This window comes from Piliocolobus tephrosceles, chromosome 12, assembly GCF_002776525.5.
Source record: "Piliocolobus tephrosceles isolate RC106 chromosome 12, ASM277652v3, whole genome shotgun sequence".
Taxonomy (NCBI): domain Eukaryota; kingdom Metazoa; phylum Chordata; class Mammalia; order Primates; family Cercopithecidae; genus Piliocolobus; species Piliocolobus tephrosceles.
This window is the reverse complement of record NC_045445.1, coordinates 95,197,594-95,222,554: the sequence shown is the minus strand read 5'-3', so window position 1 is coordinate 95,222,554 and position 24,961 is coordinate 95,197,594. Positions and strand designations below refer to the sequence as shown.

Sequence of the window (24,961 nt, the reverse complement as noted above, 5' to 3'; positions counted from 1 at the left end):
GGAGTCTTGCTCTGTCACCCAGGCTGGAGTGCAGTGGCCGGATCTCAGCTCACTGCAAGCTCCACCTCCCAGGTTCACGCCATTCTCCTGCCTCAGCCTCCTGAGTAGCTGGGACTACAGGCGCCCGCAACCACGCCTGGCTACTTTTTTATATTTCTAGTAGAGACGGGGTTTCACCGTGTTAGCCAGGATGGTCTCAACCTCCTGACCTCGTGATCTGCCCGCCTCGGCCTCCCAAAGTGCTGGGATTATAGGCGTGAGCCACTGCACCTGGCTTATTTTTTTATATTACTTTTTTTTTTTTTTTGAGATGGAGTTTCATTCTTGTTGCCCAGGCTGGAGTGCAGTGACACAGTCTCAGCTCACTGCAACCTCTGCCTCCTGGGTTCAAGCGATTCTCCTGCCTCAGCGTCCCAAGTAGCTGAGATTACAGGCATGCGTCACCATGCCTGGCTAATTCTGTATTTTTAGTAGAGATGGGGTTTCACCATGTTGGTCAGGCTGGTCTCAAACTCCTGACCTCAGGTGATCCACCCACCTTGGCCTCCCAAAGTGCTGGGATTACAGGCATGAGCTACTGTGCCCGGCCTATTATGAATAATTCTACATCAACATTTGTGAACACGTTTTTGTGTGGACACGTGTCTTCATTTGATGTTCCCATCAGCAATGTATGAGGGTTCCAATTTCTCCACATCCTTTTCAACACTTGCTGGATGTCTTCTTTTTAAATCTCCCACTTCTGATCACTTGTCTTTTTGATTATAGCACCTGAATGGGTGTTAAGTGGTTTCTCATTGTCGTTATGATTTGCATTTCCCTGATGATCATTTTTTCATGTGCTTATTAAACATTTGTATATGTTCTTTTTTTTTTTTTTTTTTTTGAGATGGAGTCTCGTTCTGCTGCCCAGGCTGAACTGCAGTGGTACAATCTCTGCTCACTGCAATCTCCCCTTCTCGGCTTCAAGCGATTCTCCTGCCTCAGCCTCCTGAGTAGCTGGGATTACAGGCCCCTGCCACGCCCGGCTAATTTTTGTATTTTTAGTAGAGACAGGGTTTCACCATGTTGGTCAGGCTGGTCTTGAACTCCTGACCTCATGACCTGCTCTCCTCGGCCACCCAAAGTGCTGGGATTACAGGCGTGAGCCACAGTGCCCGGCCGACATTTGCATATGTTCTTTGGAGAAATGTCTATTCAAATATTTTACCCATTAAAAAAATTAATTTATTCATCATTTATTGCTTTACTTGTAGGAATTCTTTTTTTTGAGACAGGGTGTTGCTCTGCTGCCGAGGCTGAAGTGCAGTGGCATGATCATGGCTCACAGTAGCCTCTACCTCCTGGGCGTAAGCAATCCTCCCACCACAGCCTCTGGAGTAGTTGGGACCACAGGTGCACAGCTACGCCCAGCTGCTTTTTAAAGATTTTTTTGTAGAGGTAGGGTCTTGCTATGTTGCCCAGACTGGCCTCAAACTCTTGGATTCAAGCGATTTTCACACCGCGGCCACCTAAGGTGTTGGGATTACAGACGTGAACGAAGGTGTTGGGATTATACACATGAACCAGTGTGGCCAGCCAATTGTTTGAGTTGTAAGAATTATTTACATATTATGGATACTAGGCCCTTGTCAGATACATGGTTTGCAAATATTTTCTCTCGTTCTGTGGGTTGTGTTTTCACTTTATTTGTAGTCTTGTTTCTAGCACACAAATTTTAAATTTTGATCTAGTGTAACCTATTTTTCCTTTTATTACTTATGCTTCTGGCATAATATCAAAGAAACCACTGCCTAATCTGAGTTCATGAAGAATTATACCTCTTGTCTTCTAAGAGTTTTAAAGTTTCTAGTCTGACATTTAAGTCTATGATATATTTTGAGTTAATGTTTGTATATAGTGTGAAGTAGAGGTCTAACTATTCTTTTGCGTGTTAATATCCAACCATCTGTTGTAAAGCCTATCTTCCCCCCATTGAATTATCTTGGCACCCTTGTCAAAAATTAATTGACCACAAACAGCACAGTTTATTTCTGGACACTCAAATGTAATTCCATTAATTTATATGTCTATCCTTATTCCACTATTTTTGATTACTATACCTTTGTAGTAAATTTTGAAACTGTACAGTGTTTGTTCTTTTTTTCAACATTATTTTGGCTATTCTGAGTTTGTATAATTAGTCCGTTTTCTTTTGCTTATAACAGAATGCCTGACAGTGGGTTATATATAAAGAAACTGAATTTATCTCAAAAGTCCAAACTCTCATCTGTGAGCCTGTGAAATCTAAACAAGTTGTCTACTTCCAAGATCTTAGAATTGGCCTATAATCCCAGCATTTTGGGAGGCTGAGGCGGGAGGATCGCTTGAATCCAGGAGTTTGAGACTAGCCTAGGCAACGCAGTAAGCCTCCATCTCTATAAAAGATTTAAAAATTAGCTGGCCATGGGCTAGGCGTGGTGGCTCACACCTGTAATCCCAGCATTTTGGGAGGCCGAGGTGGGCGGATCATGAAGTCAGGAGATGGAGACCATCCTAGCTAACACGGTGAAACCCCATCTCTACTAAAACTACAAAAAAAATTAGCCGGATGTGGTGGCGGGCACCTGTAGTCCCAGCTACTAGGGAGGCTGAGGCAGGAGAATGGTGTGAACCCAGGAGGTGGAGCTTGCAGTGAGCCGAGACTGTGCCAACACACTCAAGCCTGGGCGACAGAGCAAGACTCCATCTCAAACAAACAAACAAACAAACAAACAAAAAAACTAGCTGGCCATGGTGGTAAGTACCTGTGCTCTCAGCTACTTGGGAGGCTGAGGTGGGAGGACCGCTTGAGCCCAGGAATTTGAGGCCCCAGTGAACTGCACTTCAACCTGGGTGACAGAGACTCTGTCTTAAAACAAACAAACAAACAAAAAACACACACATACACACATACAAAACAAAACACAAGATCTTAAGAGTTGGAGAATAATCTTTTTTGACTCCACGTGGGGCCTCCTGGACACACTGTGGTGGAAGCCCAACCCGCAAGGCCTCAGATAGCCCCGTCTGTATGGGTGCAGAGTATAGGCCACATGGTTGCTCAAACTGGTTGGAATCCATTGCCTGAAGGTTTCCCAGGTGGGCAATGCATGCTGCCAGTGACCCCACAGTTCTGGGGACTCAGTGGCAGTCCGCTCCCATGGCTCCACTACGCATTACCCTGGTTGGAGACTCTGTGGCAGCTCCAACCTTATGTTCCTGCTGGGCATTGCTACGGTAGGGGATCTCTGTGGTGGCTCTGGCTCTGCAACAAGTCTCTACCTGGGCTCCCAGGCTTTCAATGAGATCCTTTTAATGGGTAGAGGTTGCGAAGCCTCCACAGCTTTTACTTTCTGCGGGCCTGCAGAATTATCATTATATGGATGCCACCAAGGTTTACGACTTGTACCTTCCTGAGCTGCTGCCTTCCTGAGCTGAGGCATGAGCCACACCTGGGGCCATATGAGATATGGCTGCTCCAGCTGGAGGGGCTGAGATGAGGGAAGCAGCTTTCCCGAGGTGGCACAGGGCAGCTGTGTCCCAGGCCTCCTCCACTCCCAAACAATTCTGTCCTCCTAGGGCTCTGGGCCTCTAAAGGGAGGGGCTGCCTCAAAGATCTCTGAAGTGCCTTTAGGGCCTTTTCCTCGTTGTTTTGACTATTAGCACCTGGCTCCCTTTTAGGCATAAAGTGGTGGCTCCTCTGCATCCTTGGTTCAACTCCTGAAAACTCTTTTTCATTCTCTACCACATGGCAAGGCTGTGAATTTTCTAAATGTTTCTGCTCTGTTTCCCTTTTCTGTAGCAGTTCACTGTAAACAGTTAGATGTAACCATGCAGTAGCCTGAGCACTTTGCTGCTTAGAAATTTCTTCTGCCAGATACCCGAATTCATCATTCTCAAGTTTGGCCTACAACAAAGCCCTTGGACACGGACACTGTCCAGCCAAGTTCTTTGCCAATATATAACAAGGATGGCCTCTACTTCCATTTCCAATACCTCACTCATCAGTTCCATGTGAAACCTTATCAGAATGGCCTTTACTGTCCACATTTGCATCACCATTCTGGTTGTAACCATTTAACCAATCTCTAAGGAGTTATAAGCTCTTCCTAGTCTTCTTGTGTTCTAAGCCTTCACTAGAATCTTGGCTTTTTGTAGCCTGCTCCTCCAAATTCTTCCAGCCTCTGCTTATTACCCAGTTCCAAAGCTGCTTCCACATTTTCAGGTATTCATTATCAGAAACAGCCGCACTTCTCAGTACCAATTTTTTTTTCTTTCTTTCTTTTTTTTTTTTTTTTAAGAGCCAGGGTCTTGCTCTGTCACCCACCCAGGCTGGAGTGCAGTGGTGTGATCATGGCCTCCACCTCCTAGGCTAAAGTGATCCTCCTACCTCGGCCTCCCAAGTAGCTGAGACTACAGGTGCATGCCACCATGCCTAGCTTTTTTGTTTTTTTGTAGAGATGGGTGTCTATGTTGCCCAAGCTGGTCTCAAACTCCTGGGCTCAAGTGATCCTCCTACACCTTGGCCTCCCAAAGTGCTGGGATTATAAGCATGAGCCACTGTGCCCCACCTCTTAAGTCTATTTTCTGTTGCTTATGGCAGAATACTTGAAACTGGGTAATTTATAAAGAAAAGGAATTTATTTCTTACAGTTATGGAGTCTAAGAAGTCCAAGGTTGGGGGGCTTCTTGCATCTAGTGATAGCCTTCTTGCTGGTCATATGGTAAGGGGGCTGATCATGCTCATGTGCTATATCAGGTCTCTCTTCTTATAAAGCCACCAGTTCCCCTCCCATGATAACCCATTAATCCATTAACCCATTAATCCATGAATGGATTAGCCCATTTGTGAGAGTAAAGCCCTAACGATTAAATCACATCTTAAAGGCCCTACCACTCAATACTGCCACACTGTGGATAAAGTTTCAATATGAGTTTTGGAGGGGACATTCAACCACAGCAGGGTCCCTTGTATTTACGTTTTTTTTTGAGACAGTCTCTGTCGCCCAGGCTGGAGTGCAGTGGCGCGATCTCGGCCTCCTGGATTGAAGCGATTCTCCCGCCTCAGCCTCCTGAGTAGCTGAGATTACAGGCATGCACCACCACACCCAGCTAATCTTTGTATTTTTAGTAGAGACGGGGTTTCACCATGTTGACCAGGATGATCTCGATCTATTGACCTCGTGATCCGCCTGCCTCGGCCTCCCAAAGTGCTGGGATTACAGGAGTGAGCCACCATGCCCAGCCTGTATTTACATATTAATTTTAGCATTATTTTGTTAATTTCTGCAAAGAAAGCTGGGAATTTGGATTCCATCGCATATGTAGATAAATTTGGGTAGTATTGCCATCTGTTTTTTTTTTTTTTTTTTTTGAGACGGAGTCTTGCACTGTCGCCCAGGCTGGAGTGCAGTGGCCGGATCTCGGCTCACTGCAAGCTCCGCCTCCCGGGTTCACGTGATTCTCCTGCCTCAGTCTCCCGAGTAGCTGGGACTACAGGCGCCCGGTAGTTTTTTTGTATTTTTTAGTAGAGACGGGGTTTCACCGTGTTAGCCAGGATGGCCTCCATCTTCTGACCTCGTGATCCGCCCGTCTCGGCCTCCCAAAGTGCTGGGATTACAGGCTTAAGCCACCGCACCCGGTCAGTATTGCCATCTTAACAATATTTTATCTTCTTTTTTTCTAGTCAGAATCAATAAGAAGGATTTTATCTTATCCATGAACATGGGTTATCTTTCTGTTTACTTAAACCTTTTATAATTTCTTTTAACAGTGTTTTGTAGTTTTCAGTTTGCCTGTATCTCAGGCAACTGAGGTGTTTGCCTTTCCTGTCACCAAGATTGTTAACTGTCTCTGACAATACTCTGGGATTAAGGCTTGCATATTCTCATTTAAAAAAATCCTTTCCTAAAAGAAATAAAACAACAACAAAAAATCCCTTTCCTATCTCAAGGTCAGTAAATAATTGCTTAGCTTTTATTCTGCCTTTTATCTTTTTTCACATTTATCTTTATAATTAATCCATCTGGAATGTATGTGAGGCATGGCTCTAAATGGATGTTTTCTCCCCAGATACAAATCCAATTCTCTAAATAATTATTTAAAAAATGCATCTCTTCCTAATTGATTTGTGATGCTTCCTTTAGCATATTTTAAGTTCTAATGTGTCAAGGGTCTTATTCAGTATTATCTGCCCTAAAACAACGAGCTGTCAATTTTTGTGACAATATTACATTATTTTGGTAAGAGTTTATAATATACTTTGGTATGTAATAGGGCCAAAACACCTCTTCCCCCCCCCCCCCCCCCAATAACAGTCCTGCTGCAGGACCAAGATATATCCTATTATTATTTTTTTGTTACATTTTCTAAGCTACTCTTGTTCATTTGCCTTTCCTGATGGACTTTAGAATTATTCTGTCAAGTGAATGAATACTAGTTCTTATATATCTTTATTCTTGATGTATCAGGATGGCACATGGTTAATCCAAATATCTTGTTATAGCTGAGAGTGAATCCACTGCTTCTTAAAATATTTGCTTCTCCAGAGAGACTCCTCAACTTTACCCATAAACCAAGATGAGAAACTTTGTCCAATTTCATGTTCCATCTCTGGAAAACTGTTGATATTTGAATGAATTTTTGCTAGAAATGATAAAGCCTTGATGCATGCCTCTCCCATTCAGCGGGGCCGCACCTCACCTCCAGAAGCCTGACAGAGTTCTTCAGTATCCCTCCCTCATAAGTGATGACTATTGTATGTGCAAAGGTTCTGCCCTTCGCAAACTGTATCAACCTTTCCTAGAAGACTCAATTTCACTAGGCCATCTAGGAATCTTTTACCTATTATAGTTCGTGTAAGAAATTGAGGAGTATAGGCTCCTAGCACTCACTTAGGCTATAGTTCAATGTTCCCACCTGGTGTTTACTTGATATTGCTTGACACTGCAGTATTAAGGATAAGTTAACTTTCATTTAAAATTTAAATTTCCAACCAGACTTTACGCTTATTGTTAAAACTGCATTTTTTTCCTACCATTTTGTCTTAAAAACACAGGAGGCCAGGTGCAGTGGCTCGCGCCTGTAATCCCAACACTTTGAGAGGCCAAGGCGGGCAGATCACCTGAGGTCAGGAGTTCAAGACCAGCCTGGTCAACGTGGCGAAACCACGTCTCTACTAAAAATACAAAAATCACCCCAGGTGTGGTGGCGAGCACCTGTAATCCCAGCTACTCGGGAGGCTGAGGCAGGAGAATCGCTTGAACCTGGGAGGCAGAAGTTGCAGTGAGCTGAGATCGTGACACTGCACTCCAGCCTGAGCAACCCGAGCGAGACTCTGTCTTGGAGGGGAAAAGAAAAAAAGCAAAAAACCCTTCCCAAGACTAAACCAGGAAGAAGTTGAATCCCTGAATAGACCAATAACAAGTTCTGAAAGTGAGGCAGTAATTAATAGCCTACCAACCAAAAAAATTCCAGGACCAGACGGATTCACAGCCGAATTCTACCAGATGTACAAAGAGGAGCTGGTACCATTCCTTCTGAAATTATTCCAAACAACAGAAAAAGAGGGAATCCTCCCTAACTCATTTTATGAGGCCAGCATCATCCTGATACCAAAACCTGGCAGAGACACAACAAAAAAAGAAAATTTAAGGCCAATATCCCTGATGATCATCAATGCAAAAATCCTCAATAAAATACTGGCAAACTGAATCCAGTAGCACATCAAAAAGCTTATCCACCACGATCAAGTCAGCTTCATTCCTGGGATGCAAGGCTGGTTCAACATACACAAATCAACAAAAAAAATCCATCACATAAGCAGAACCAATGACAAAAACCACATGATTATCTCAATAGATGCAGAAAAGGCCTTCAACAAAATTCAACAGCCCTTCATGCTAAAAACTCTCAATAAACTAGGTATTGATGGGACGCATCTCAAAATAATAAGAGCTATTTATGACAAACTCACAGTCAATATCACACTGAATGGGCAAAAACTGGAAGCATTCCCTTTGAAAACAGGCACAAGACAGGGATGCCCTCTCTCACCACTCCTATTCAACATAGTGTTGGAAGTTCTGGCTAGGGCAATCAGGCAGGAGAAAGAAATCAAGGGTATTCAGTTAGGAAAAGAAGAAGTCAAATTGTCCCTGTTTGCAGATGACATGATTGTATATTTAGAAAACCCCATCGTCTCAGCCCAAAATCTTCTTAAGCTGATAAGCAACTTCAGCAAAGTCTCAGGATACAAAATCAATGTGCACAAATCACAAACATTCCTATACACCAATAACAGACAAACAGAGAGCCAAATCATGAGTGAACTTCCATTCACAATTGCTTCAAAGAGAATAAAATACCTAGGAATCCAACTTACAAGGGATGTGAAGGACCTCTTCAGGGAGAACTACATACCACCGCTCAACGAAATAAGAGAGGACACAAACAAATGAAAAAACATTCCATGGTCATGGATAGGAAGAATCAATATCGTGAAAATGGCCATACTGCCCAAAGTAATTTATAGATTCAATGCTATCCCCATCAAACTACCATTGACTTTATTCACAGAATTGGAAAAAACTACTTTAAAGTTCATATGGAACCAAAAAGGAGCCCACATAGCCAAGACAATTCTAAGCAAAAAGAACAAAGCTGGAGGCAACACGCTACCTGACTTCAAACTATACTACAAGGCTACAGTAATAACCAAAACAGCATGGTACTATTACCTAAACAGATATATAGACCAATGGAACAGAACAGAGGCCTTAGAAATAACACCACACATCTACAACCATCTGATCTTTGGCAAACCTGACAAAAACAAGCAATGGGGATAGGATTCCCTATTTAATAAACAGTGTTGGGAAAACTGGCTAGCCATATGCAGAAAGCTGAAACTGGATCCCTTCCTTACACCTTATGCAAAAATTAACTCAAGATATATTGGAGACTTAAACTTAAGACCTAAAACCATAAAAACTCAAGAAGAAAACCTAGGCAATACCATTCAGGACACACACATGGGCAAAGACATCATGACTAAAACACCAAAAGCAATGGCAACAAAGGCCAAAATTGACAAATGGGATCTAATTAAACTAAAGAGCTTCTGCACAGCAAAAGAAACTACCATCAGAGTGAACAGGCAACCTACAGAATGAGAGAAAAATTTTGCAATCTACTCATCTGACAAAGGGCTAATATCCAGAATCTACAAAGAACTTAAACAAATTTATAAGAAAAAAACAACCCCATCAAAAAGTGGGTGAAGGATATGAATAGACACTTCTTAAAAGAAGACATTTATCCAGCCAACAAACATGAAAAAAAGCTCCTCATTAGTGGTCATTAAAGAAATCAAATCAAAACCACAATGAGATACCATCTCACGTCAGTGAGAATGGTGATCATTAAAAAGTCAGGAAATAACAGATGCTGGAGGCCGGGCGTGGTGGCTCAAGCCTGTAATCCCAGCACTTTGGGAGGCTGAGACGGGCGGATCACGAGGTCAGGAGATCGAGACCATCCTGGAGATTGAGACCATCCTGGCTAACACGGTGAAACCCCGTCTCTACTAAAAAATACAAAAAACTAGCCGGGCAAGGTGGTGGGCGCCTTGTAGTCCCAGCTACTCGGGAGGCTGAGGCAGGAGAATGGCGTAAACCCGGGAGGCGGAGCTTGCAGTGAACTGAGATCCCGCCACTGCGCTCCAGCCTGGGTGACAGAGAGAGACTCTGTCTCAAAAAAAAAAAAAAACAAAACCAGATGCTGGAGAGGATGTGCAGAAATAGGAATGCTTTTATGCTGTTGGTGGGAGTGTAAATTAGTTCAACCATTGTGGAAGACAGTGTGGCGATTCCTCAAGGATCTACAACTAGAAATACCATTTGACCCAGTAATCCCATTACTGGATATATACCCAAAGGATTATAAATCATTCTACTATAAAGACACATGCACATGTATGTTTACTGCAGCACTGTTCACAATAGCAAAGACTTGGAACCAACCCAAATGCCCATCAATGACAGACTGGATAAAGACAATGTGGCACATATACACCATGGAATACTATGCAGCCATAAAAAAGGAGGAGTTCATGTCCTTTGTAGGGACATGAATGAAGCTGGAAACCATCATTCTCAGCAAACTAACACAAGAACAGAAAACCAAACACTGCAGGTTCTCACTCGTAAGTGGGAGTTCAACAACGAGAACACATGGACCCAGGGAGGGGAACATCACACACTGGGGCCTGTTGGAGAGTAGGGGGCTGGGGGAGGGATAGCATTAGGAGAAATACCTAATATAGATGATGGGTTGATGGGTGCAGCAAACACCACGGCACATGTATACCTATGTAACAAACCTGCACATTCTAAACATGTACCCCAGAACTTAAAGTATAATAAAAAAATGTAAAAAAAAGAAAGAAAAGAAAAAACACAGGAATTGGGAGTTAGAGACTTGGTGACCTTCTCACTACTCCTTACTAGCTATGTAACCTTTGCAAATCACTGAGTCTGAGATAAAGAACACCTACTTTTTCAGCACTATTATGAAGATTTGAAGCACTGTACACAAAGGGCTGACTTAGCACACTGCCAGGTACATATATGTACTCACACTACCTCTTCTTTAGGGTTTTATAAACATTGGGTTATTAATTTTCTTTAGTTTCCCAATTTTTAAATTTATTTTTAATTTTTTGGGTACATAGTAGGTGTTTAGATTTATGGGATATGAGATATTTTGGTATAGGAATGCAATGTGTAATAATTGTATCATGGAGAATGGGGTGTCCATCCCCTCAAGCATTTATCATTTGTGTTACAAACAACCCATTTATACTCTTTTATTTCTTTCAAAATGTACAATTAACTTATTATTGACTATAGTCCTCCTGTTGTGCTGTCAAATACTAGGTCTCATTCATTCTTTCTAACTATTGGGTTATTAATTTTACAGGATAATTTCACCCTATACTAATGACTCCAGATATTGCCTCTTCTTTTGGGGTCTTTTAAAAAAGTAATATTTGTATCTTTTTCTCTACATTTAGGCAGCAGGCTACCTACTGCTGTCACTGGGGCTGGAGCTAAGAGTAGATCCTACTCCCTGTCTCACTTCCTGTGCTGCTTTTGACCTGTTGTACACTGGAAAATCAGATAATCAAACTGTAAGAAATGCGTCTAAATTAAGAATAAGTAGGTTAGGCCGGGTGCGGTGGCTCACGCCTGTAATCCCAGGACTTTGGGAGGCCAAGGCGGGCAGATCACCTGAGGTCAGGAATTTGAGACCAGCCAGGCCAACATGATGAAACCCCATCTCTACTAAAAATACAAAAATTAGCTGGGCAAGGTGGCAGGCTCAAAAAAAAGAAAGAATAAGTAGGTTAAATAGCAGGCTAAGGGACTCTCTCCAGTGGGCATATATACAGAACCTATTAGAACACAGTTTTTTTGTTTTTGTTTTTTTTTGACAGTGTCTCACTCTGTTGCCAGGCTGGAGTGCAGTGGCACCATCTCGGCTCACTGCAACCTCCGAAACCCGGGTTCAAGCGATCCTCCCAATTCAGCCTCCTGAGTAGCAGAGACTACAGGTGCATGCCACCACGCCCAGCTAAGCTTTTAAACATTTTTTCTGTAGAAATGGGGTTTTGCCATGTTGCCCAGGCTGGTCTCAAACTCCTGAGCTTGAGCGATCCACCTGCCTAGGCCTCCCAAAGTGCTGGGATTACATGCATGAGCCACCAAGCCCAGCTAGAACACAGTCTTTATAATGGCCATTATAGGCCGGGCATGGTGGCTCACGCCTATAATCCCAGCACTTTGGGAGGCCGAGGCGGGTGGATCACCTGAGGTCAGGAGTTCGAGACCAGCCTGACCAACATGGTGACCAACATGGTAAAATCCCGTCTCTATTAAAAATACAAAAGTAGCTGGGTGTGGCAGCACATGCCTGTAATCCCAGCTACTTGGGAGGCTGAGGCAGTAGAACCGCTTGAACCCAGGAGGTGGATGTTGTGGTGAGCCAAAATCGCACCATCGCACTCCAGCCTGGGCAACAAGAGCAAAACTCCATTTCAAAATAATAATAATAATAATAATAATAATAATAATAATAATAATACTAGTAATAGTAATAATAATGCTTATTATAGCTCTTCATAAGCTATTTTTAATTGTTTTTATGTTCCTGGATCTATTCCATATAATGTAGAGAACTAAATAAATGGGAAAATGAGCTACTATATGTATTTTGTTTGTTTTGCTTTTTTTTTTTTTTTTTTCTCTCGAGACAGAGTTTTGCTCTGTCGCCCAGTCTGGAGTACAGTGGTGCAATCTTGGCTCACTGCAACCTCTGCCTCCCAGGTTCAAGCGATTCTCATGCCTCAGCCTCCCGAATAGCTGGGACTAGAGGTGCATACCACCATGCCCGGCTAATTTTTGTATTTTTAGTAGCAACGGGTTTTCGCCATGTTAGCCAGGCTGGTCTCGAACTCCTGACCTCAGGTGATCCACCCACCTCAGCCTCACAAAGTGCTGGGATTACGGGCATGAGCCACCACACCGGCCTACTATATATTTTAGAAAGAAGATAAATGAAATGTACAATTCCAGAGTTAATATGGGACAATGTAGGGCTGTGGCCCAGGAACATATTAGGAAGTAGGAAGAATAAATCTTTATCATTATTCTTTAAAAAACAATTTTTTTTTGAGACAGAGTCTCATTTTGTCGACCAGGCTGGAGTGGAATGGCGCAATCATGGCTCACTGCAACCTCTGCCTCCTGGGTTCAAGTGATTCTCCTGCCTCAGCCCCCTGAGTAACTGGGATTACAGGCGTGTGCCACTGCTGCCCGGCTAATTTTTGTATTTTTAGTAGAGATAGGGTTTCACCATGTTGGCCAGGCTGGTCTTGAACTCCTTGACCTAAAATGATCCACCCGCCTCAGCCTCCCAAAGTGCTGGGATTACAAGTGTGAGCCACGGTGCTCGGCCTCATTATTCTTATTGGGAAAACTTTGTAAGTCACTAATCTTAATGTTAAGGTGGTTAGGAAATTAGCATATATTGGGTATCTAGTATGTGGTGGGGTCCCTGAATGCATTATCTCAATGTTCAAACTGCTCTGAGAAGTAAAATTATATCCATTTATGGTGAGGAAAGAGATGCTTGGAAAGGCTAAAATGACATATCCAAGCTGAAAAATGCCAGAACCAGCATTCAAACTAAGGTCTGCCCATTTTGAAAGCTAAGTGCTGTGCAGTTCTCTGGTGACTTGTAGGGCTTGACCTCCCCTTTGCACAAAAAGTTACTTTTTTTAACAATGAGAAAGTATAACAGAAACTAGAATATCACACATAATCACGGCAACATCTATCAAGTACCTAGGAATTAATTTAAAATGTAGGAGATCTTAATGGAAAAAAATTAACTCTACTAAGACAAAGGAAGAAACCTGGATAAATGGGAGAGGTAAACTATTATCTTTGGATAGGAGGACTTAACATTATAAAGATGTCAAAGCTCCCCAAATTAATTTACAAATTCAATTCAATGACAAAAAAAAAAAAAATCCCAATAACATTTTGGTGGAAACTAGACTGATTACAAATTATATATGGAAGAGTAAGGGCTCCAAAGGTGCAAGGATAGCTAGTATAATTCTCAAAAAAGAAAAGCAAAGAGTGGAGATTTGTTCTGCCTGATATTAAGGCAAATTGCAAACCCTTAATAACTGAAACAATGTGATATTGATGAGGACTCTAATGGGCAATGAAACAAAATAGAATCCATGAATGAACTTATACAGATATAAAAACGTGGTACATAATGGCCAGGCACAGTAGCTCATGCCTGTAATCCCAGCACCTTGGGAGGCAGAGGTGGGTGGATCACTTGAGGTCAGGAGTTCAAGACCAGCCTGGCCAACATGGTGAAACCCTGTCTCTACAAAAATACAAAATTAGCTGGGTGTGGTGATGCGTGGTTGTAATCCCAGCTACTTGGGAGGCTGAGGCAGGAGAATCGCTTGAACCTGGGAGGTGGAGTTTGCAGTGAGCCGAGATGACGCCACTGCACTCCAGCCTGGGCAACAGAGCGAGACTGTCTAAAAATAAAAAACCAAACATGGTACATAAGAAAGGTTGGGGAAAGAAAGGATCATTCAATACATCAAGCTGGGAAACTGGCATATTATGCAGAGTAAACAAAATTAGATCCTTTCTCACAGCATATACAAAATAAGTATCTACTGTATTAAGGGCCTGATATGGAAGACAACATTATAAAAGTATAAGAAAACATAAAAAAATCTCTCTTTTTTTTTTCTTTCTGAGACGGAGTCTCGCTCTGTCACCCAGGCTGGAGTGCAGTGGCGCGATCTCAGCTCACTGCAAGCTCCACCTCCCGGATTCACGCCATTCTCCTGCCTCAGCCTCCCGAGTAGCTGGGACTACAGGCATCTGCCATCACGCCTGGCTAATTTTTTTTTTTTTGTATTTTTAGTAGAGACGGGGTTTCACCGTGTTAGCCAGGATGGTCTCGATCTCCTGACCTCGTGATTTGGCCTCCCTAAGTGCTGGGATTACAGGCGTGAGCCACCGCACCTGGCCAGAAAAAGAATCTTTATGACTTAGGGGTAGGGGAGAATTTATTAAATAAGACACCAAAACACACATCATAAAGGTACAAAATCATGGGCTTGACAGAACCAAAATAAATACTTCTCAGTGAAGGGAGAAGTCTACTGATGTCTACAATTTACTTGGAAATGCAGTAAAAAAGATGGAAAAATCAATGCCTAGAGATGAATAAATGGACAGTTATATGAAGTAAAGCAAAATGATAAATATTAATTATAGAATCTAGGTGGTGGTTATGAGTGTTCACTGTACTATTATTCTAATTTTTCTATATATATGAAATTATAATGGTTGGCAAAAATTTGCCCACTTTCTGGCTGGGCATGGTGGCTCATGTCTGTAATCCTAGCACTTTGGGAGGCCAAAATGGGAGGATTGCTTGAGCCCAGGAGTTTAAGACTAGTCTGGGCAACATAGTGGGAGCCTGTCTCTAAAAAAAAAAAAAAAAAAAAAAATTTAAAAATTAGCTGGGCATGGCCAGGTGCAGTGGCTCACGCCTGTAGTCACAGCACTTTGGGAGGCCTGAGGCGAGCGGATCACTTGAGGTCAGGAGTTTGACACCAGCCTGGCCAACATGGAGAAACCCCGTCTCTACTAAAAATACAAAAATTAGCCAGGCGTGGTGGTGGGCCACTGTAATCCCAGCTACTTGGGAGGCTGAGGCAGGAGAATCACTTGAACCCAGGAGGCGGAGGTTGCAGCGAGCTGAGATTGAGCCACTGCACTCCAGACTGGGCTAGAGAGCGAGACTCCGTCTCTAAATAAATAAATAAATAAATAAATAAGCTGGGCATGATGGCATGTGCTATAGTCCCAGCTACTTAGAAGACTGAGGCAGGAGGATCACTTGAGCTCAGGATATTGAGTCTGCAGTGAGCCGTGACTGTGCCACTCAACTCCAGCCTTGGTGACAGAGCAAGATCCTGGCTCCAAGAAAAGTAACTTGCCCACTTTTACCACTCCTATTCGACACAGTACTGGAAGTCCCAGCCAAAGCAATCAGGAAAGAGAAAAAAAATATAAGACATCCAAATTGGAAAAGAGAAAGTGAAATTATTCCTGTTTGCTGATGATATCATCTTATATCTAGAAAACCCTAAAGAATCCTCCAAAAGACTCCTAGATTTGATAAATGAACCCAGTAAAGTGTCAGGATACAAAATCAATGCACAAAAAACAGTAGCATTTCTATACACCAGTAATGATCAAGCTGAGAACCAAATCATGAAGACAATCCCATTTACAATAGCTACAAAAAAACTCCACCTAGGAATATATTTAACCAAGGAGGTAAAGGATCTCTACGAGGAAAACTACAAAACACAGATGAAAGAAATTATGTATGACATAAAGAAATGGATAAACAATTCATACCCATAGATCAGAAGAATCAATATTGTGAAAATAACCAAAGTAATCTACAGATTAAATGTAATTCCTATCAAAATACCAACATAATTTTTCACAGAATTAGAGAAAACAATCCTAAAATTCATATGGAGTCAAAAAAGAGCTTAAGTAGCCAAAACAATACTAAACAAAAAGAACAAAGCCAGAGGCATCACATTACCTGACTTCAAACTATACTACAAGGCTGCAGTAACTAAGACAGCATGGTACTGGTATAAAAATAGACACATAGATCAATGGAACAGAATAGAGAACTCAGAAATAAAGCCATATACCTACAGCCAATTGATCTTCAATGAAGTTGACAAAACACATACTGGGGAAAGAACACCTTTTTAGTGGTACTGAGATAGCTGGTTAGCTACATGCAGAAGAATGAAACTGGGCCCCTATTTCTCACCACATATGAAAATCAATTCAAGATGGGCTGGGTGTGGTGGCTTATGCCTGTAATCCCAGTACTTTGGGAGGCTGAGGTGGGTGGATCACCTGAGGTCAGGAGTTCGAGACTGGCCTGGCCAACACAATGAAATCTCGTCTCTACTAAAAATACAAAACTTAGCAGGGCGGGGTAGTACACACCTATAATTCCAGCTACTGGAGAGGCTGAGGCAGGAGAATCGCTTGAACCCAAGAGGCAGAGGTTGTAGTGAGCTGAGACTGTGCCACTGCACTCCAGCCTAGCCAACAGAGTGAGACTCCATCAAAATCACTCAGAAAAAAAAAGCCGGGTGCAGTGGCTCATGCCTGTAATAATCCCAGAACTTTGGGAGGCTGAGACAGGCGGATCACCTGAGGTCAGGAGTTTCAGACCAGCCTGACCAACATGGAGAAACCCCATCTCTACCAAAAATACAAAATTAGGGCTGGGCGCAGTGGCTCATGCCTGTAATCCCAGCACTTTGGGAGGTGGATCACCTGAGGTCAAGAGTTCAAGACCAGCCTGGTCAACATGGTAAAACCCCATCTCTACTAAAATAAAAAGTTAGCCGGGCGTGGTGGCGTGCACCTGTTATCCCAGTTACTCAGAAGGCTGAAGCAGGAGAACTGCTTGAGCCTGGGAGGCTGAGGTTGCAGTGAGATCACGCCACTGCACTCCAGCCTGGGCAACACAGCTACACTCCATCTCAAAATAAAATAAAATAAAATAAAATAAAATAAATAAATAAATAAATAAATAAATAAATAAATACCTCAAAAGCAAATGCAACAAAACCAAAAATAGACAAATGGGTATAAAGGAAAAAGCTCCTGCACAGCAAAAGAAATAACAGAGTAAACAAACAACCTGCAGAATGAAAGAAAGTATTTGCAAAATATGCATCCAACAACCACAACAAAAATGCTTGCACCTGTATGTTTACCGCAGTACTATTTGCAACAGCAAAGGTATGGGATCAACCTAAATGTTCATCAATGAATGAATGATTAAAGAAAGTGTGATACACACACACACACACACACACACACACTGGAGTACTATTCAACCATCAAAAAGAATGAAATCATGTCTTTTGCAGCAACATGGATGGAACTAGAGGCCATTGTCTTAAGTGAAATAACTCAGAAAGTCAAGCACCACATGCTCTCACTTGTAAGTGGGAGGTAAATAATGTGTGCACATGGACACAGACAGTGGAATAATACACACTGGGGACTCAGAAGGGTGGGAAGGGGGTGAGTGATTGAAAATTACTTAATGGGTACAATGTATACTATTCGAGTGATGGCTACGTGAAAAGCCCAGGCTTCACCACTATACAATATATCCATGTAACAAAAGGACACCTGGACCCCTTAAATCTATAAAAATAAAGTTTTGTTTTTGTTTTTGTTTTGAGAGGGAGTCTCGCTCTGTCACCCAGACTAGAGTGCCGTGGCACAATCTCGGCTCACTGCACCCTCTGCCTCCAGGGTTCAAGTGATCCTCCCTCCTCCCAAGTAGCTGGGACCACAGGCGTGCACCACCACACCCAGCTAATTTTTGTATTTTTAGTAGAGACAGGGTTTTGCCATGTTGGCCAGGCTGGTCTTTAACTCCTGGCCTCAAGTGATCCACCCGCCTCTGCCTCCCAAAGTGCTGGGGTTACAGGTGTGAGCCACCACACCCGGCCTAATTTTGTTTGTTTGTTTTTTTGAGACAGAGTCTCACTCTGTTGCCCAGGCTGGAGTGCCGCGGCACAATGTCTGATCACTGCAACCTCTGTCTGCTGGGTTCAAGCGATTCTCCTGCCTCAGCCTCCCACGTAGCTGGGATTACAAGCACCTGCCACCATATCTGGCTAATTTTGTATTTTTTTTCTTTTTCTTTGTATAGATGGGGTTTCACCATGCTGTCCAGGCTGGTCTTGAATTCCTGGCCTCAAGTGATCTGCCCACCTTGGCCTCCCAAAGTGCTAGGATTACAGGCGTGAGCCACCACGCCCAGTCAAGTTAAATTTTTAAAAGGCTAGTAAAAACGAAATACTTCTGGTAAACAAAGAACACTATATATAAAGTTTAAACAAATTGTGACTGACTGGAAAAGATACTTGATACACAAGCATAGACACGTGCATGCACACTGAAATATAGAAAAGATATTTGCTACATGTGTGTCTGAGAGTACACACATACATATCTGACAAAGAACTTCTGTAATCAGCAAAATAAGACAAATAACCTAATAAAAAATTTGCAAGACAAATAAAGAAGCACTTCAGAGAATGAGAAAACTCAAATGGCTAATAAGCATAAAAACAGAAGATCAACCTCCTCTGTAGTCAAATACAAATTAAAATTAAAGATACTACTTGAAAATACTAGATTGGCAAAAATTAAGAAGTTTTATGATATTAGTACTGGCAATAATATGAGGAAATGAAACACGTATTGTTCACAGGAATATAAATTGGTGCAGCTATAATCTAGAGCAATTTGGCAGTATTAGTGAAAAAGCTACATGCATATTTTACAGGATCCAGAAATTCTACTCCTCAGTATATACTTTAAACTGACTCAGGAATACAAAGAGGCATAGACATCTATGAGGAAATCCCTTGCAGCACTATTTGTAATAATAATCTAAGAACTGGAAACAATTATCTATCAATCAATAAATAAAAAGCTGTGATATTAGTATTTGATAGAACACAACCCAACAGTGAAGAGGAATTATTAATATATGAATATGGACAGACCTCAAAAATAATATTGAGTGAAAAAAAGAAACAGGCTGGGCGGGGTATCTCATGCCTATAATCCCAGCACTTTGGGAGGTCAAGGTGGACGGATCACCTGAGGTCAGGAGTTCGATATCAGCCTGGCCAACATGGTGAAACCTCATCTCTACTAAAAATACAAAATTAGCCAGGCATGGTGGCACATGCCTGCAATTCCAGCTACTTGGGAGGCTGAGGCAGGAGAATCACTTGAACCCAGGAGGTGGAGGTTGCAGTGAGCGAAGATTGTGCCATTGCACTCCAGCCTGGGTAACAAGAGTGAAACTCCGTCTCAAAAAAAAAGGCAAAAAAAAAGAAACAATGAGATGTACAGCACAATACCATTCATGCCATAAAAGGAAAAAATTTTACCCATAGAAAATACTATAGACTGTGCATGAATATATGCATGTCTAAATAAATATATGGAAGATGGCTTGGAAGGACACACATCAAATACCCAAGAGTAGATGACTATGGGTGAATAAAAGAAGGAAATTGGATCAGGGACGAGGACTGAACAAGACAAAAACTAAACTAAAATCAAATATAAAAGAGGAATCATGCATGGACTGATATGACCAAGGATCATAAACTGAGGAGGCTGTCTGAACAATCATTTTCGGTGTTTCTGGAGCATAAGCCAAACACAAAATAAAAATTTCCTCACCTTGAAATACCATAAAAGCAGGTGCTTAAAGGAAGTATTTAAAAAGTAAAAGAGAAAGAACTGGCCACCTGCCTATCAGGTAGCTTACCGGAGTACACAACACATGAGCAGCAGATGGGTGGGGACATTAGCTGGATTGAGCATACTGGGAGTGTCTGACTTCATACAGGCCAGGAAGGCCCGCATCCTTCTGTTCTTGTCTTCAACTGCTTTGCCTAGCCAGAGCTTCTTGAGGTTTGGGCAAGTCCATTCCCGAAATGTCAGTGCAGACACCAGCTCAGGGGTTTGAGGTGACTTCCCTTTATAGGCAGACCACTCTTTAAGGATCACTGAAGGAACTGGAAAACAGAAATTGAGGAAAAAGAGGCTCTAGAGAATCTCTTAGCATTTCTACAGCTAGCCACAGGACATTGACAGGCTCCATCGCATTTCAACTCTTAATTTTCTGTCACAATAATTTTTATTTTTAGCAGCAGGAATAGTATGTGTTTATTAAGTGCTTGATATGCAAGTACTTTATATATATTATCTCATTTACTCCTCACAAAAATCCTGAGTGAGAACTATTATGATACATTATCACAAAACAAAATGCTCATTTTGCAGATAAAGAAATCAAGGGGCCGGGGGTAGTGGTTTACACGTTTAATCCCAGCAATTTGGGAGGCTGAGGCAGGAGGATCGCTTAAGCCCAGGAGTATAAGACCAGCCTGGGCAAGATGGAGAGATCCCACCTCCACAGAAAGTTTAAAAATTAGCTGGGTGTGGTGGCACGCACCTGTAGTTCCAGCTACTTGGGAGGCTGAGGCAGGAGTATCCCTTGAGCCTAGGAGTTTGAGGCAGCAGTGAGCTATGATCTTCCCACTGCACTCCAGCCTGGGTGACAGAGTGAAATTCCATCTCTAAAAATAAAAAAGAAAATAAAAGAAAGAAAAGAAGGCCAGGCATGGTGGCTCATGCCTGTAATCCCAGCATTTGGGGAGGCCGAGGTGGGCAGATCACTTGAGGTCAGGAGTTCAAGACCAGCCTGGCCAATATGGTGAAACCTCGTCTCTACAAAAACAAAACAAAACAATAAAAACAAAAAACAAAATTAGCCAGGCATAGTGGTGGGTGCCTGTAATCCCAGCTACTCTGGAGGCAGAGGCAGGAGAATCGTTTGAACCTGGGAGGCGGAGATTGCAGTAAGCCAAGATCAAGTCACCACACTGCAGCCTGGGCAACAGAGCGAGACTTTGTCTGAAAAAAAACAAAAAAAGTAACTTGGAGAAATAAAACAAGGTCCAATGTCACACATTTCTTGGTTACTCTGAATCTTATTTTTTCAGTAGATGCACGAGGCTAGGCAAGGAAAGAAGCACAAGGAATAATTATTTAAATAACTGGCTTTATAATACACAATGAGATACCCCAAAAGACATTAAGATATTTCACAAAATTCTCAAAAAAATCAACATCTTTTAGATTTACAAAGGCAGGCTGGGCGCAGTGGCTCACGGCTGTAATCCCAGCACTTTGGGAGGCTGAGGTGGGCGGATCACCTCAGGTCAGGAGTTCGAGACCAGCCTGACCAACGTGGAGAAACCCCGTCTCTACTAAAAATACAGAATTAGCCGGGCATGGTGACGCATGCCTGTAATCTCAGCTACTTGGGACGCTGAGGCAGGAGAATCGCTTGAACTCAGGAGGCAGAGAGTGCGGTGAGCCGAGATCGTGCCATTGCACTCCAGCCTGGGCAACAAGAGTGAAACTCCATCTCAAAAGAAAAAAAAAAAAAAGATTTACAAAGGCTTAACAGAGCAGGAAAACGTGGCTTTTATATATTTCTACTCCACCTCAGATTCCTCAGCTATGGCCTCCCTATTCTATTTGAGATGTCAAGCATCTATTCAGTCACCCAAGCAAGAGACTTGGAAATCATTCCAAAGCCTTGTCTCTTTTCCATGTCCTACACATCCGGTGATTAACAAAGTCTTGCTGACTCTACCTCCTTATAATCCCTTCTATCTGTCCTGTTTTCTCTTTCACAGCAGCGGTTCAAATATTATCTTTGACCTGACAAGAGTTTCAAGACTGTTTCTACCTTTATCCTGTTTGGTCTGCCTCACACCCGTGCTCCACAACCACTAGAATGTTCTTATTTAAACAAATTTTTTAGTTTGAAATAATTATAGATTCACAGGAAGTTGCAAAGATAGTAGAGAGAGGTCCTGTGTACCCTTCACCCAGTTTCTCCAATGGTGTTATCTCTTAAAAAATTATAATACAATGTCAAAGCCAGGAAAGTGACATTGGTACAATGTAAGTTTGTAGTTCTATGTTGTACGGATTTGTGTAACCACCACTGCAATCAAGATACAGAACAAACCCATAACCACGAAGATTTTCATTGTGCCAACACTTTATAGTCACAAACAATGACTTCCAGCACCATCCCTAACTTACGGAAACCACTAATCTATTGTCCATCTACAATTTTTTCATTTGAGGACATCATATAAGTGGAATTATACAGTATACGACCTTTTGAAACTGGCATTGGCCGGGCGTGGTGGCTCACACCTGTAATCACAGCACTTTGGGAGGCTGAGGCAGGTGGATCACCTGAGGTTGGGAGTTTGAGACCAGCCCGATCAACATGGAGAAACCCTGTCTCTACTACAAATACAAAATTAGCTGGGTGTGGTGGCACATGCCTGTAATCCCAGCTACTCGGGAGGCTGAGGCAGGAGAATCGCTTGAACCCAGGAGGCGGAGATTGCAATGAGCCAAGATTGCACCATTGGACTCCAGCTTGGGCAACAAAAGTGAAACTCCGTCTTAAAAAAAAAAAAGAACCTGGCATTTTCACTCAGTATATGCCCTTAAGATCCATCCATGTTGTTGCATGTATCAATAGTTCATTCTGTTTTTTTACTGAGTAGTATTCCATGGCATGGATGTAGCACAGTTTAATCATTCACCCACTGAAGCATATCTGGGTTGCTTCCAGTTTGGGGTTATAATGCTGTCTTGTGAATATGTTCCTGCATGAAAATAAGTCTTCAATATAAATGCCCAAGAGTGTAAGTGCTGAGTTGTATAAGTCTATTTTTAGTTTTGAAAGAAAATGACAAATTATTTTCCAGAATGGCAGCACCATTTACATTCCTACCAGCATTTATGAGCGATCCAGCTTCTCTGCATCCTCTCCGGGATATGGTGTTATCACTATTATTCACCTTTGCCGTTTTGGTAAGTATGTAGCGATATTTCATAGTGGTTTAATTTGTATTTTTCTTTTTTTTTTTTTGAGGCGGAGTCTCGCTCTGTCGCCTGGACTGGAGTGCAGTGGCCGGATCTCAGCTCACTGCAAGCTCCGCCTCCCGGGTTTACGCCATTCTCCTGCCTCAGCCTCCCGAGGAGCTGGGACTACAGGCACCCGCCACCTCGCCCGGCTAGTGTTTGTATTTCTTTTTTAGTAGAGACGGGGTTTCACCGTGTTAGCCAGGATGGTCTCGATCTCCTAACCTCGTGATCCGCCCGTCTCGGCCTCCCAAAGTGCTGGGATTACAGGCTTGAGCCACCGCGCCTGGCCTAATTTGTATTTTTCTAATGGCTGCTATGTTGAACATCTTTTCATGTCTTTGCCATACGTATATCTTCTTCAGTGAAATGTCTGTGCATGTCTTTTGCCAATTTTCTAATTCAAATTGTTTTTGTTATGTTCAGTTTTGAGAGTTCTTTATATATTTTAGATACTAGTATAGATATGTAGTACTTGTTCAACTATGGATGTCCAGTTGATCTAACACCATTTATATAAAAAAACAAACAACAACAACAACAAAAAACTATCCTTCCTCCAATGAAGTGCTTTTGCAGCTTTGTCAAAAATCAGTTTGCTGGCCAGGTATGATGGCTCACACCTGTAATCCCAGTTGAGGCTGAGGCAGGAGAACTGCTTGAGCCCAGGAGGCAGAGGTTGCAGTGAGCGGAGATTGTGCCACTGCGCTCCAGCCTGGGCAATAGAGCGAGACTCTGTCTCAAGAAAAAAAAAAAAAAAAAGCAGTACTCATATGGGACTATTCCTGGATGCCCTGTTGTATTCCATTGATCTATGTGTCAATACCTCTGCCTATAATCTTTTGTTTTTTTTTTTTTAAGACAGGGCCTCACTCTGACACCCAGACTACAGTGCAGTGGAGTGATCTCAGCTCACTGCAACCTCTACCCACCAGGCTCAAGTGATCCTCTCACCTCAGCTTCCTGAGGAGCTGGGACCACAGGTAATACACCACCACACCTGGCTATATATATTTTTTGTATTTTTAGTAGAGATGGGGTCTCTCCATGTTGCCCAGGCTGGTCTTGAATTCCTGAGCTCAAGGGATCCACCCACCTTGGCCTCCCAAAGTGCCGGGATTACAAGTGTGAGCCGCCATGCCTGGCCTACAATCTTAATTACTGTAGCTACCTAGTAAGTCTTACAGTCAGGTTCAGCAATTGCTTTCAACTTATTCTTCCTTTTCAAAAATCATTTTAGCTAGTTTAATTCCTTTGTCTTTCCACATAAACATTAGAATCATCTTGTCTATATTTACAAAGAATCTTGCTGGGATTTGGATAGGAATTGCATCATACCTGTGTTATCAATTTGGGGAGAACTGACATCTTTACTATGTTGAGTTTTCTAATCCATGAACATCTGTCTCTCTCCATTTATTTAGATCTTTGATTTCTTTCATCAGCATTTTGTGACTTTCAGCATACGGTCTTTGAACACCTTTTGTTAAATTTTTAACTATTTCATTTTCTTTGGAAGGACTGTAAATGGTCTTGCACTTTGTTTCAGTTCCACATATTCATTGTTAGTATATATAGAAAGGTAATCAATTTTTATATATTTATCTTGTATCCTGCAACCTTAACAAATTCACTTATTAGTTCCAGGAGTTTTGTTGTAGATTCCTTGTGATTTTCTACATAGACCGACAATATACCACCTGTAATTGATG

At 42.3% G+C, this 24,961-nt stretch overlaps 1 protein-coding gene across 2 annotated transcripts in view; it reads right to left on the bottom strand.

The window, feature by feature from the left end:
• FAM120C (family with sequence similarity 120C) overlaps positions 1 to 24,961 on the bottom strand; it is a 129,656-nt gene that overhangs the window by 35,893 nt on the left and 68,802 nt on the right. For both annotated transcript variants that reach the window (XM_023202478.2, XM_023202480.2), the window contains exon 10: positions 20,053 to 20,302. In XM_023202478.2, coding sequence (XP_023058246.1) covers positions 20,053 to 20,302 — 250 coding nt within the window. The remainder of the gene's footprint in view (positions 1 to 20,052; positions 20,303 to 24,961) is intronic.